General features: G+C 39.7%; 1 protein-coding gene across 1 annotated transcript; it reads left to right on the top strand.

Moving 5' to 3' along the window:
- Nucleotides 1–1475: 1475 nt before the first annotated feature.
- On the top strand, nucleotides 1476–2348 carry bhlha9 (basic helix-loop-helix family, member a9). Its single transcript, XM_072375778.1, has one exon. The coding sequence runs from the start codon at nucleotides 1476–1478 to the stop codon at nucleotides 2346–2348; it is 873 nt and encodes a 290-aa protein (XP_072231879.1).
- Nucleotides 2349–13909: the final 11561 nt, after the last annotated feature.

Consider the following 13909-nt stretch of genomic DNA (forward strand, 5'->3'; position numbering starts at 1 on the left):
TTTAGTTAACCTGGTCACAACTCTGACTGAATGTAATGGAATCACCTTGCATTGGTGGCTCTAATATTTCAAACAAGATTTTGCTCAAGAGACACAGATCTTTGAAATCAAGAGATTTTTCTGTTAAAAGGAGATAGTATGGTAAATGATGGTTCTCTAGTGTATCTAACAGTCATTTGTTAGTCATTACCTGTAAGTAATTTATTTACAGGGTAATTAATCCAAAAGTGAAACTAATTCAGTATCTTGACAGATAGTGTTACATTTCCATCAAAATATATCCTCATCTTCATGAGCAAAAGACTGTGAAAGATCGATAATGTAAGCCGGCAGCAATCACAGGTCCTAATTGTGAAATATTTACCCTTGTTTTTCTCTCTCTTTGAAGTCTCTGGCTTGCTCTGCTCTTGTCCTCAGGTGCTGCCCAGGCCTGATTTATGGGGATGGGTTCCAGGGCAGCTACTCTAAATTACATGGCCCTTAAACCTGAGCAAAGAGAGACAGCGAGAGGAAGAATCGCCACTGTAGAGACGGCTAATTGCCAGGATGGATCTAACCTACGGGAGATAAGAGGGTTCCTCTCTTCCCACTCTTGACAAACGGGGAAACGCATATAACAGATTAGGCCACTTGGATAAGTGTACAATTTGTCACAGATATTCCCGAGACAAATATTTATGGAGTATCTACTGACATTTATATTCCTTAATTTCTCATTTTTGTAAAAAGTAAAAGATGGAACATGAAATACAGCAAAATAAGTTTTTACTTTTTCTCTGAATATGTTATTTGTAAATTTAGTTGAAAGACTAAGAATTTCCATGCAGTAATTTACAAAACAGCTCATATTAATAGAACGTTTCAAGTAAAAGGACATGAATGCAGAAAGCAGAAAGTTAGAGAACTGTCGAACAGCGATAACCACCCAAATAAAATCCTATATAAACATATTAAAGTGTGAGGTTATACATTATTTGCAAATATTTTGTCCAGAGTCTTTTGATTATACCTCACAAAGACAAGGAGTGTTAAAACTTTTCTGTAAGATCCTGTGAGGGAGAGTCAGAGCAGGAGGAGGAGGTGACAGTGCCATTTGCCTGGAGGGTACCCATAAACCTGGAAAGGGAGAGAGAGTGCACCATTCCACACAGGTGACTGTACCATGTGACTGTAACATCTTTAAAAAGCGGGCCAACCTGTCTTGTTGGAGTACAAGTAACCGCAGAGCACCAGAGGAGTCAGAGGCAGAGAATATCTGGGCTGTCGGCACAGCAACTAATACTGACAGACCCACTGAACAAGCCACAAGGCTCTCAAGGAGTGTGTTGAGGAGGGCTAAGAGCCTGCCAACACAGCACACCGTGCAGGCCTCATCTTACCAACAAATTCTCGTCACTGTAACAGTGACAGATCTACAGTAGTGGTAGTAAGGAGACTTTTGCTCTGACTTGACGAAGGTCTGCTTCATTGACACAATGAGTTGCAGCAGTGTTGCAGGTTCAGAATTTTCTGAGGAAGAGCTGGAACTCGGCGTGCTGGGACAAGGCGAAGACGAAGGAAGTCCCAAACCATCCTTCCAAGACAGCGAGAGTTCAACCAGCAGCCCGAGTGACCCAGAGGAAGGCCACACCAAGAAGCGCAATCGACCTGTACGCTCCAAAGCTCGAAGGATGGCTGCTAATGTCCGCGAGCGAAAGCGCATAATGGACTACAACCAAGCTTTCAATGCTCTTCGTGTTGCTCTGAATCATGACCTTAGCGGCAAACGGCTATCCAAGATTGCCACTCTTCAGAGGGCCATCAATCGCATCTCTGCTCTCTCCGTATTCCTGAGCTCTAATCCTCCTTGCAAGCCCTGCACTCACCGGGAGTGTCACAGGTCATCTGTGGGGTCAGCAGTGATGGGAGCATCTCGCCTTGAGCAGACCAGGGTAACTGTTCCTCGTGTGGAGCATCAGAGCTATGTCCCCTGGCATGCATCCGTTTCTCAACAGATGCAGCCACAACAAGAACCTCACATGCACAGGCTGTCCACGGATCCACATGTCTACATGGATAATACCGTGACATCATGTCCCCCATCACCCCACTACCCTTGTTATCCAACTGAGGGACAGCTTTACACCTCACATGGACACTGCAGCAGCTCCCGTGATCATCCGCCCAGTCCAGTGCGATACCCTCAGGTTGGCGAGGCAATGGGGTACCAGCCGGGGATGTGGGCCTCCTGCACTCAGGGATACATGGACACTTTTATGGACCCATCACCCACTCTTGGGCTTCCATGGCAGGTGAGCTACCTGCAGGAGCCGGAGCACAGCCTCCCTTTGTGCTCTGATATACTGTGACAGGGTAAATTCAGCACTGTGAGCCCTGAAGACTGAAGAACAGCAAGAGTCTCAGAAAGGACACTGATGTGAGGTTTTTTAGCTGTTACCTTGACTCAGTGTTACAGTACCACTGTAATTTTAGAGCAGAGCTATTTAAATTTAACACACAAATAGACTGCATAATGTTGCATGCACTTGGAAAGGTATTTTTTCATCATGCATTTCAAGAATGTTCTGCAGTGGATTATTTCCAAGATTGTACTTAAGTCATAAAATTGTCATGTTTTTGGCCTTCTGCAAAATCTGCATTATTGAAAACTGTGTTGCATTACAAAATGTAAGACCATGAAAATGAAGAGAACTGTTGATTTACTTTTTTAATGTAGTAGAACATGCATGTTAAGAGCATTTGACTAGGATCTGGTACAAAAGTGCAACATTTGCCAATGTATTTATTCTATTTTTTTGCATAAAAAGCATCAGCTGTTTTTCTACGTTTTAAGAAGTGTGTGCCTCATTTCAGTTCTATAAACTTTGACATTAAATGTTACAACTGTGCGATTCTTGCGATGCTTCCTTTATTCAAAAGAAAAAAACAACTTACTTTTGATTTATGGTTCTCAAATCACTCATATCAAGCTAACACAAAACTTGAATGAGTGCATGCATGTCCATGTGTGTACACATGCCTGCAGAGGTGTGTGTTTGATTATAGCCTAAGGATGGTAGTCTTTACCATTCTGTGAGATGACAGAGGTCCTTCACTCAGTTGAGAAATGTCCTTACAAGTCCATTCTTGTCATTTTTCTGAGAGGCGAAGTCGAGGTGTTATTTACACACAGCTAAATATAAGCATTAGTAGATAGCAAGAAGGACATCACTGACAGGATTTTAACCTAAAATTTAATAAGCAATACAGCAGTATGAACAGTGCATTTTTTTTTTTCTCAAATCCACCGCATTTCCTCAAATGCATCAGCAGTAGTGCGTTCACTTCTAACAAAAGGTTCAGAGAGTCTTTTTGTGACAAAGAAGAGTGAGTTCTAACTACAGCCCATCCCCCTGGCCATACTTGATCATGTTAGTCAACAATAGCTTTCCCTTCCCAGCAGAGCAGCATGTAATGGAAAACAGCTTTAATATTAGACTACAGGACAGAACCCAGCGACAGATTTATGTGGGTTCAGGAAGGAAGAAAGTGCCCCGTCATCAGCACGGTGAAATCCCCTGTTGGGTTGCACCGGCCTGCAGATGGAGCAGGGTGTGTTATGGGTTTTTTGAACATCCTGGAGGTCTAACAGCAAGCGCCTCAAGACGCTGCTGAAAAGTGTTGGCCCAGGGAGAACTTCATTGGAGAAATAACTGGTATGGTACATCAGCAATTAGCAGGCAGGAAGGAGAGGGTAGACGGATAAAGTGATGAATGGAGAGGAGGAGCAAAATAATAGGAAGAGGAGGATGTAGATGGTGAGAAAAAGAAGAGTGACAACACTTTGAGCCTGTTGTTTAGCCTCAGCACAGACATGAATCACTGGGAAGCCTTGACTCACCAGTGAGAGACAAGTGGGGTTGAGAGCATTCGGTGACGGCATGTCTCTTCCTCCTCCCTTTTTGGCACAAAAGCTCATCTTCACTCCCTCCGATGCCCATCGGGGTCTTCATGATACTCCAGAGTGAAAGTAGGCTGATGGTATCATGCAACCGTGCTAAAACAGCAACTGTTGTCTGGTGTTTTTGAGTTTGTTTACGAAGAAGAACTCCCAGAATATATCCACACCAGGCAGGAAACACTGTCCCTTAATTCCCTTACAAAAGAGTTGCAATCAGATGAACTAAAAGGATTTTATTGGCTCTCTATTAACTTTTGAACTCAGCAACAAAAGTAAATAACAATGAGCAACATGTTGAACTGAACATGTGGGGAGAGCTGGGAATCAGATACTGCACTGTGACTCCAGCCTAAAAGGTCACCCACAACTTCAGTAAAGGTACACATAACAATAGCTGATTCTTGCTCAACTTGGATTTTTGTGGTTAATCTACAAGTGAAAACTGCATAATTAAACAATAATTCAATAGGATAAGCAGGGCTTTTTGTTAACTTTTGTAACATTTATCACACTTGTTTTGTGTTTCAGTTCGTGAAAAATATTGTTGACCAACAGTAACTGACATTTTCCATAATCTGCAAACACCTTGTAGACAAAATTAAAAAAAGAAAAATCAAATCATATTTTGGAAAAAAATCAAGCAAACAAGTAGCAGTTTGGATGAAAGCACTTAGTCATAACAGATCTTTCAACGCAGTCTGAAAATCCTTCTTTGCAGAGGGTACTTTAACAGGTCAACTTTCGACATTGGCTCATGACTCACCTGAGGATTTACCTCACTGATCAACAACTTACAACACATGAGCCTGCCAGTGATGCATCGTTTCTTCAGACTGTTCTGCCTCCTCGACATCCAGGCAGCCACTCAGATGGAAACGAAAACAAGCAAACACAAGAGAAATGATGTCAAGACACAGTGTTTGTGTGATATATGGGGGATGAGTCAGCTTTCAAGAAGCATGTTGATGTTGATCCCTCACACTCACACACACAAACAGCACACGACATGTGCATATCAACACCTTTACGATGTAATTTGTAAAAGTGTTGCGACTCCTCTGCAGGTGCCAAAAGGGAAGGCGTTGTCTTAACGCTGTTCCCATGACGTGCAACGGCTGAACCTAAATTACTAGTTACTGTCTCGACTGTTGCAGAGTGTAAAATTCAATTATAAACATGTGTCATCAAAGGAAGTTTATTTTAAAAAAAAAAAAAGTCAGGAAGACGTAGGTAAATGATCATTCATAATAAATGGTGACTTCTGTGGGAAATTGCAACTTTATTATGTTTAGTAAGCTTTTTCAAATCTTTTTAAATGAAAGATTTCTAAATGCATAAATAGTCAATCCGAGGGGACTATTACTCTACCATCTGAGGCCTCCCCTTTAAATAAGATGGCATTGTTTGTAATGTGGTGATGAGCTGTTTTGGGAGGCTGGATGTTGCGGAGGAATTTGTCCAGACAGAGATGTTTAAATCACTCATCATCAGACATTAGTTGTTCAGACTGGCACAGGTTCCAGAAAAAGTGTCATCTAAATATTTACAATGTTCGGTGTCTCAGAAGTGACGTGACAGTAAAGGCGAATGCAAACAGTGTCCCTGTCCTTCCTTGAGTTGGTTTAAAGTGATTAGCTAAAAGCTACAGCGCAGACTTTTTGAAATATAATTGAAAACAACATTATGAGGTGATTTGAGCATTACTGTTGATCTCCAAGAGGCTATTTTTGACGTGCAGTGATCAAAACATGATGCACACTTCTCCTGTTATACTTATATCCAGTAAACAGAGGCGTATAATCAGTGCACATTTTACCAAAGCATGTTTAAGACTTAATTTGAAAAAAATCAATCAAAAATCTAAGCACTGCTTTAGAAAAAAAAGCCTCCTTAAACCTGGGCCTTTCTGAAAAAAACAGTCCACTAAGAAACTTATGTCTGAACCGCTGAGGAAACTATAAATAGGAAAGTAAAACCACTAAATTTAAGATACACTATTTGCATTTCTTGTAAAATTAAAACAAGCCCAGTCACTCTAGGTCTGAAAGGGAGATACGCACATATACTGCAACCAGTCTGAATGAGTTAAAGAGCTACAGTTTATAAATCCATCCGTTTGGAAGTGAATACCCTCTTCTGCAATTTTAGCCTATATTCACTCAGCTGTAGCCTGATTGTGTTTTGCTAAACAGATTAAATAAAAATTGTGTTAGCATCCAAATATTTCTGGACTTGTGTATCTTGTCATTCAAGTTGCACAAGTAGGTGAGACATTTAGTGTTAGCAGCTTTCAACTGTGGCTTCGAGTCAGGAGAAAGCATCTGAATCTTGTGGAAATATGCATTGCTGCAATTCCATTGTGCACTGTAGTCCCAGGCGTTGGAACCGGTTTTCATGCTTCTTGACTGAGCTTTACATACTTTTAGCTGAATTTATGCTTCAGTGCCTGATTGATGCAGATCCTGCGGGGGAGCCTACGTAACTCACTCTTGCAAATAATCACACAGCGTGATGATCTGTTAGACTTTGCTTAACAAACCCACTATCACGAAACTGCATATATGACTACATTTCTTTGTTATTTCCTTATTGTCAGCTGCAGCCAGCTGCCATTGTTTAAGTAAGCTTGACTTGCATAACCCACACACAGAGAGGTGCAAGAACACTTACATTGTTAATGTTAGCCTTGTTATTGTTAGTAATTGTTAGCCTTAGATCATGAAAGCACCAGGAAACCTCACAGTTACAGCACACACAGATAACACACAGCTATAATTCCCACAAGTCACAACACAATAATCACTGCCTTTCATTACTCACTTTCTTATTTGATTGTTGCTTTTGTACAAAAACACATTCAGTGTCCAGAGGCTGATCCCATCAAATCACAACCAAGTTATCATAGCAAGAAAAAAATAATATAAGTTCAGAATGTGGGATTCACAAATTGTACCATCTTAGAACCTTTGATCCTTTGACAGAGGTTGCATTAGTAAAAGTAAATTCTACACATTTTCTGGTGTTCATTTTTATACTTCTACTTTCACATCATCTTTGTTGAATATGAAAACTTCCCCATTAATTCATAAAGTGTTATCTCTTCCTCTTTCTTTTGAAAATTGAGACAATATATAGTTTGCTCTGTTGCATTTGGAGTCATAGTGTGCAGTTTTACCTGTGAGCACTAGATGGAAGCAAGACCATAGAGCACAGAGTACATAATGCCCGAGATATTTTTATTCAGCTCATACACTGAGGGGAAAGAATGTTTTACCCAAGCTGGGCCCACATCTACAGTTTTCTTATGCCTCCCTTTGGTTTTGAATGACCAAAGGCTACTGAATATATCCACAGACCCCCCAAAATGTTGCACAAATCTGCATTTTCTCTGGGCATTTGGGCCAAATCTGAATGTCACACCAGTTGTCATAACTGAGTTTGGCCCTACTTATCACATATGAGCTACATTTGAGCCACACATTCACACTATTCAGTATCATAACTGAGCCATAATTGCCAAGCAGCTCATATATGGCCCAAATGTGTCTATAGAGCTATCTGGTAGCTGATGGCAATAATAACGCCTGACACTGTTTATTTCACATTTCATAATAAAAATGCTGCTGTTATTCATGTGAGTTCATTATCATAGATAATATACAGCAGCTGGCCCTGACCACCAGGGAGTTTAAAAGTAACGATAAATGTCCTAAAATAGTTTGAAATTATAATAAAGATAGTTTATGATTTTACAACCACAAGTAGAATATCTGACAGTGTTTTTCAGCCCATTGCACCATATGATGCTGTGTGTGTATAAAGTGAAGGGTGCTCAGTCATTAGACAGGTTGGGACAAACTGAAAAATTGTTTTTTTTATTTGTTGAAAATTTTGCACCTTCAGTCACCTTGAATCCCAGACACCTTCCACTTGAAAGCCTTCCAAATTCCAAATGCTGAGCACAGAAAAGAGCCACCTATGTCAGTTTGCCCTACGACTGCCCCCTCACAAACACCCTCAGGCCTGTCTCACAACATTTTCCACACTCCAATCACAGTATTATAATGCAGTGTGCTAGGAAAAATATCATTATTAAAAAAGAAATCCTGATTATTTTGATACATCAAAATGTCACAGTCTTGGGGACAATAATCACGGTTACATGCACAGTTGAATCGGGCCACAGCTGGAGTTTGATTTGGCTTTTTTAACTGGACCACTGTCCTTGTCCCAGTCCACACGGGAGCAGAATTTAGTTATTGACTGATGTATGTCCAACACCGCAATAATGTGGACTGCATGATAAAATGTGCAAGACATTCTGCCACTTTTAAATTTCTCTGTGGGAGATCATTGTACACAAGTAAGTACAGCTGAATTCACTACACATTTGCTGTCTGTAATTATATTAATTTGGTCAGATGATGCTTTCGTCCTAAAATCAGGATTTTATTAGAGCAGAGTGACAGTCTAGAAATGCTTTAAGTCACTGTGAGTTGACATGTAATTTCAGTGGGCTGAATTATTTTTTTTTATCATAAATATTTTCTGTTTAGCAGTCTAACCAAAGAAACAGAAACATTTGTGAATGAGAGCAGCTGTATTGGTAATTCAACTGTACCAAGATGCACTTGGTACAGTTTCACTGTTTTTACAAAAAATTGCAAAAAAAGATGCACTACACCTCATTTAAATCGAGATGATACATTATCCGGGTGTTGGTTTGGTTTTTGAGTTTCATACAGTTTTAGTTGAACTAACATGATCTGATTGGGTGACACAACAATTTATTTTTTACAATTGTTATCAAACATGCCTGAGTGGTTTGGGATTAAGTTTGCCTTTTCTTATTTTTTGTTGGAATGTTGTTAGATTGATTAAATTTGATATAAGGTTAATTTGTGGTAATTAGGATGTTGTTTTGTTTAATTCATGTCAGTATCTTGTTGATTTATTGAAGTTGTATGATTTGTGTATCGTCTGACATTAAATTGTATCATTCAATTTGCACGTTAATTAAAATAAATTTGTTGTTTTAATTCATTTAGGCAATTTCATATTTTCTTTACATGAGTAATTATGGTAATTGATTATTTTGTTGATTTTCTGAATTGTAAATTTAGATAATTTTTGGCGGCATAATTTGATTTGTTTGAGTGCAACCCCACTAATCCCCATTCTCCATATTTTTCAGTTGTTGATAGCCAAAGCTGGTGGTTCCCCTCTTCCTGTGCTGTGTCTCCCCCAGGTTTTTTGTATCTGCCATTGGGGTGACCTTTTATTTTGTTTTGTTCTTTTGGGACTTTTCATCCCCCTTTGGACCCATTTCTCCCACTGGTAAGCTTCAGCACTGAATAGGATCCCCTCCCCCATTTCACCTTATCCCTGTATGCATGTTAGTTCTTGTGGTTACTAGGTTTTCTAATAAAATTTCCTTTTCCCTCCTGCCTTATGTAAACAAGCTTGTGTGGCTTGTGGTTGGTGTAACCACTGTGAATTTTTTCCCTGGGTGAAATTCCTAGAAAGGCATTGTTGCTTTACCCATCTACTCTTTCTTAATCCTTGTATCTAGATTCTCCCTCCACACAAGATGCAATAAGTTTTTGCTTGAGCACCATCTTGCTGTATTTGGCTGTTGAGATCTTTTAGTGGAATCAAATGAGGTTGAATATGAAAGTATCATATGTCAAAATTAAATTAGATAATTATTTTCACATTCACAAATGCTCTATAATGAAAAATAAATTACCACAATAAAGTGAAAATAAGTTGTACAGGCAAGGAGGGAAAGAGGATTGGCCCTGAGTGTAGCTTTTTGGTTCTAAATTTTGAAAATGTAACAAAAGAATTATCTGATTTCACACCCTTTATTTACTAAGAGAGCACTAGACTGTTTCCATGGACAGCAGGGATCATGGTCCCGCTGAAAAAATATCACACTTGGTGGGATATTTCCTCATCCTGTACTTCTGTCCTCTACTGTTAGTTCTGAAACCTGAGGATATGTATTGCCACATCCCCACTGTGGGCTCCATAGACCAAACTGCATTTGTTGCTGAGTTAAAACAGCAGAAGGCTACAAGGTTTGTTTTGCCACATCTGCTGCTCCAGGGCTCGTCTTCGGCTATTTGTGCTGAATGCTACTAATGCTGTGAGACTGAACTGCACCACCAACTTAATGTAGATTTACCACGGACTTCCTATTGGGAGTACCAACAGAGCGAGCCCTCCACCATTTAAAATTGTCACAGTATGTGTATGCCATGCAAATTTGAAACAACAGTGGTTTCACAAAGAACCATCATTCAGCCAAACAAAGACAAACCTCAGATTGATCACAGCAGCATCTCTCTATGTGAATTTTACAAATAGTTTCGTGTGAATCTGAGGATGCAAATCAACGAAGGTTTGGGTGGCTAATCTGCGAGCACACTGACATGCTTGCTCAACTTACCTCATATCTTTGTTTAGGGACAACACAGAAATCTCATGTTTGTTACATTAAACACTAGTACATTGTACTCACAGGCATCTGTCAAGAGTATTTGTTTGACTACAACTTCAAAGAGGTTGCACTGAAATATAACAGCAGGATAGCTACTTATTTCTACAAAACGCAAAATATCAGTGCTTTCCAAAACATGTCTGGTTATATTTTGGGGAAATTGATCTAAAATGAAACACATAAACCAATTTAGATACTTTCATCAAAGATTTATGAATTTGATTAAAAAAAGATGCTCAGTAGTTTCTGCAAGACAAAGTCAGTCTCAATTCCAAAAATGTTTATCAAAAGAGTAAAATGGTATTTCTCTTGTAATAAGTGTAAATAATGGAAGAAAGTAGGGCTTTCAGATTGTGAGAACTACTGTTCTGAGTGCATTAAACGGGGCATGATATTATCAATTTCTTTGTGCCAGAGAGCTTTTCTTTGGGTTTCTGAAGAGACCTGCACTCAGAAGCTCAGAAACATGACTCAACCCAGTCACATTGTTTGGGGCATCTAACGGCTGAAAATATGTCATTCAGTGAGCTGTTAAAATTTGCACAGGATTTTTAAATCAAAGTACCAGCTCAGAGTAGAATTATCAAGTCTCCACATGTGCATCTCCAGCCACCTTCAGCTTCAGATTACACTGTATTTGCTGGATCTCAGGAGTGCATAGTAAGTACGCTTTTACCATTAAACGTTATTTCTCGTTCAGTCACTCAAGAACGAAATGAGCTAGTAATGCTTTACCAGTAGGAAATCTGATTTTTTTTCTTTTTTAAAACTTTTATTCCCCATTTATCAAGTTGATAATTACAACATTATTATGTTTTTTCCATCTGTGGTGCAGTGTTACAAAAACCTGGATCAGTTCATGAGTCAGAGCGAGGTTGTGCTTAAGAGAGCGACCACTACTAGTAGTCTGTTGCCAAACTTCAGATGGAGGAAAATGCTACTATTTGAGCATAAAATTGTCTCTCAAATATTTTTCTATCAACTTGGTGTCTTTCAATCTAAATTTGGTTTTCAGTGTATGCTAGTGTGAGCTCTCAGAACAGATGAACAGAGCTGTACAAACATGTTTGAAAAGAAAGCTGCTGTACTGTGTCCCTGTGGTATTTTAACCACTTCTTGAGGTACATGAAACGGAAGGGAAAGGGACAACTGAATGCAATGGAGTTAAATTTGCATGCATCTATTAAACAATGAGAGAAGAACTTGTTTAGTCTTTAGGATTTTGACAAGGTAAGCAATGAAAACAGAGACCGTAAAAGGACCATGTATGCCTCAGAGACAGTTGCAGAAAGTGTGAAGCTAAGCTTTAGCACACTGTGGCATGAGAGCAAAAAGGTGACACTCTGACAAGATGACACATCTCCCAATCCACCATGGATAACTTGCCTGGCAGGCATTTAGGTTACAGAGACATGGGGATAAGCTGGGAATAGAGGGTGGCAGCTCTGGCTCTGAGATGAGACAGGCTGTATTCAGCATCACGGTGCAGAGGCCTTTGCATCATGAATAGGTAAAATGAATGTAGCCTCATCCCAAATGCATTTTCTAGCTTTGGTTTCTCACAGTCCTATGACCTGCAACTTTGCATTTTCAGTAAAATGTCTCCTTTGCTTGGAATGACTTGTTTATCTGCCCTGAGATGGGAGCAAGCTATTTGGTCTTTAGTTGATATGCAGCAGGAAGAAATAACTAAACCTGGGAGACACATACTTGCAGAGGAGTGCTTTGTGACATGTTTGGTCTATTCATTCAGTCTTGCCTATGTATTTCTTTAAAGTATGTTTTTTGCATTGTCAGTCATTCTTTGTGTTATTCTGTTCATTTCCTTCAGACTGTCCAGTGAATTCACTTGAGATTCAGCTCAGTGGATAGATTGTTTCAATTAAGCCTCCATCATGAAAAGATTAAGAGAATCTGACAACAAAAAACCCCCCAAAACAAAACAAACGGGGCATCCTTCAAAACATCAAAACTCCTGCCTACAGCTCTGTGTTGAGGTCTCCCAGCAAAAGCTGCAACTGTGTGCACTACACAGTATAAGAAATTTGTTATTAATAGCTGTCATAAAAAATAGGAAAACTGTATTGGCGAGTACACTAATCTAATACATTACTGCACTGGTTACGATGGCTCAATAAAGTGGCTTGGTCATCAAACTGATAAACATATTTGCCAGTTTGACAATACAATGTGTGCCCTTAAAACCTCTGTGTGCTGGAAGCTAGATTTCCATTGTTTACTGTACTTGCCCGACAATCCGGTGGTGCTGTGTTTCATTGTCTCTGAGAGAGTTCAAATAAGCTGTTGCATTTCTCTGCAGTTTGTATGTTCACACTGTGCCTGCGTGGGTGTTCCCTGGGTGCTCTGATTTCCTCCTACAATCCAGAGACATGCATGTTGTGTTGACTGATGATTCTACATTGGCTGTAAGTGTGAATGTGGGTGTGAGTGGTTGTCTGTCTCTTTGTGTTAGCCCTGTGATGGACTGTTGACCTGGGGGCCTCTCATCAAATGTCAACTGGGATGGGCTCCAGCCCAAAGTAATGGATGGATGGTTTACTGTATCTGCCTTCGCTTACTGTGTTCGGTTTTCTGTGTTTTAGTTTGTCGGCTGTATTTGAAGAAATCCTTTTTTTGAAGCGATGATTGGCATTTTATAAAATTAAACCAGCTGTGGCGAATAATTCCTGATGTCTAGGGCTAATGGGAAATTAGAATTCATTCAGGGATACAGCTGCAGAAACACATATAACAAATTTAGAAAAACATATTCAGTGTTTTCAGTTATGAATGTAATTACAAACGACAAGAGTTGCTCTTTTTCTGGAGCAGAAGCAGTTTCACCTAATCTCTTTTCATTTTCTCTGAGCTTCACATTCAAAAAAGATATGTAAAAACAACCTCTGAGCTCTGTGACTGGAATCCTTATTGTGGAAACACATTCAGTACAAATGCTTGGCAACCTGCTATTGAGACCCGTTTGTACTCAAAGATGGCTTTATCCAGTGCACAGCGAAAACAGAATGCGGAAATTCCACATGCCTAGCCTGAAATCTAAGGCTACCATTGCAGGTACCATGCTGAGGTTTCTTTCTTATGTCTGTGTCACTGCTGAGCTTGAGGTCCATTTACATGGCTTCAACGACACTTTTTACAGAGAGGCTGCTGAGCCTCTGACTATACCTTTTTTAACCAATGTTGCATTGTACAGAATCATATGCTTTTTAACATCATATTCATTTTTCTAGCCTTAGCGTTTTTGCCTGGTTTACAAACCACACTGACATCCACAGTTGAGTTGACCACGGCTTCAGCTCATCATGGCTTATCAACTGGACCTGTTGCTCTTATTTGTTCCAGCATACACACACAATTGGCCTGAATCAAGTGATTAAACTCAGTATGCTGCAATGCTGTGAAATGTCCAAAATAATATTCAACATATTCTACCTCTCTGTGGGATA

This window comes from Leuresthes tenuis, unplaced genomic scaffold, assembly GCF_036924035.1.
Source record: "Leuresthes tenuis unplaced genomic scaffold, fLeuTen1.0.hap1 SCAF_21, whole genome shotgun sequence".
Classification (NCBI taxonomy): domain Eukaryota; kingdom Metazoa; phylum Chordata; class Actinopteri; order Atheriniformes; family Atherinopsidae; genus Leuresthes; species Leuresthes tenuis.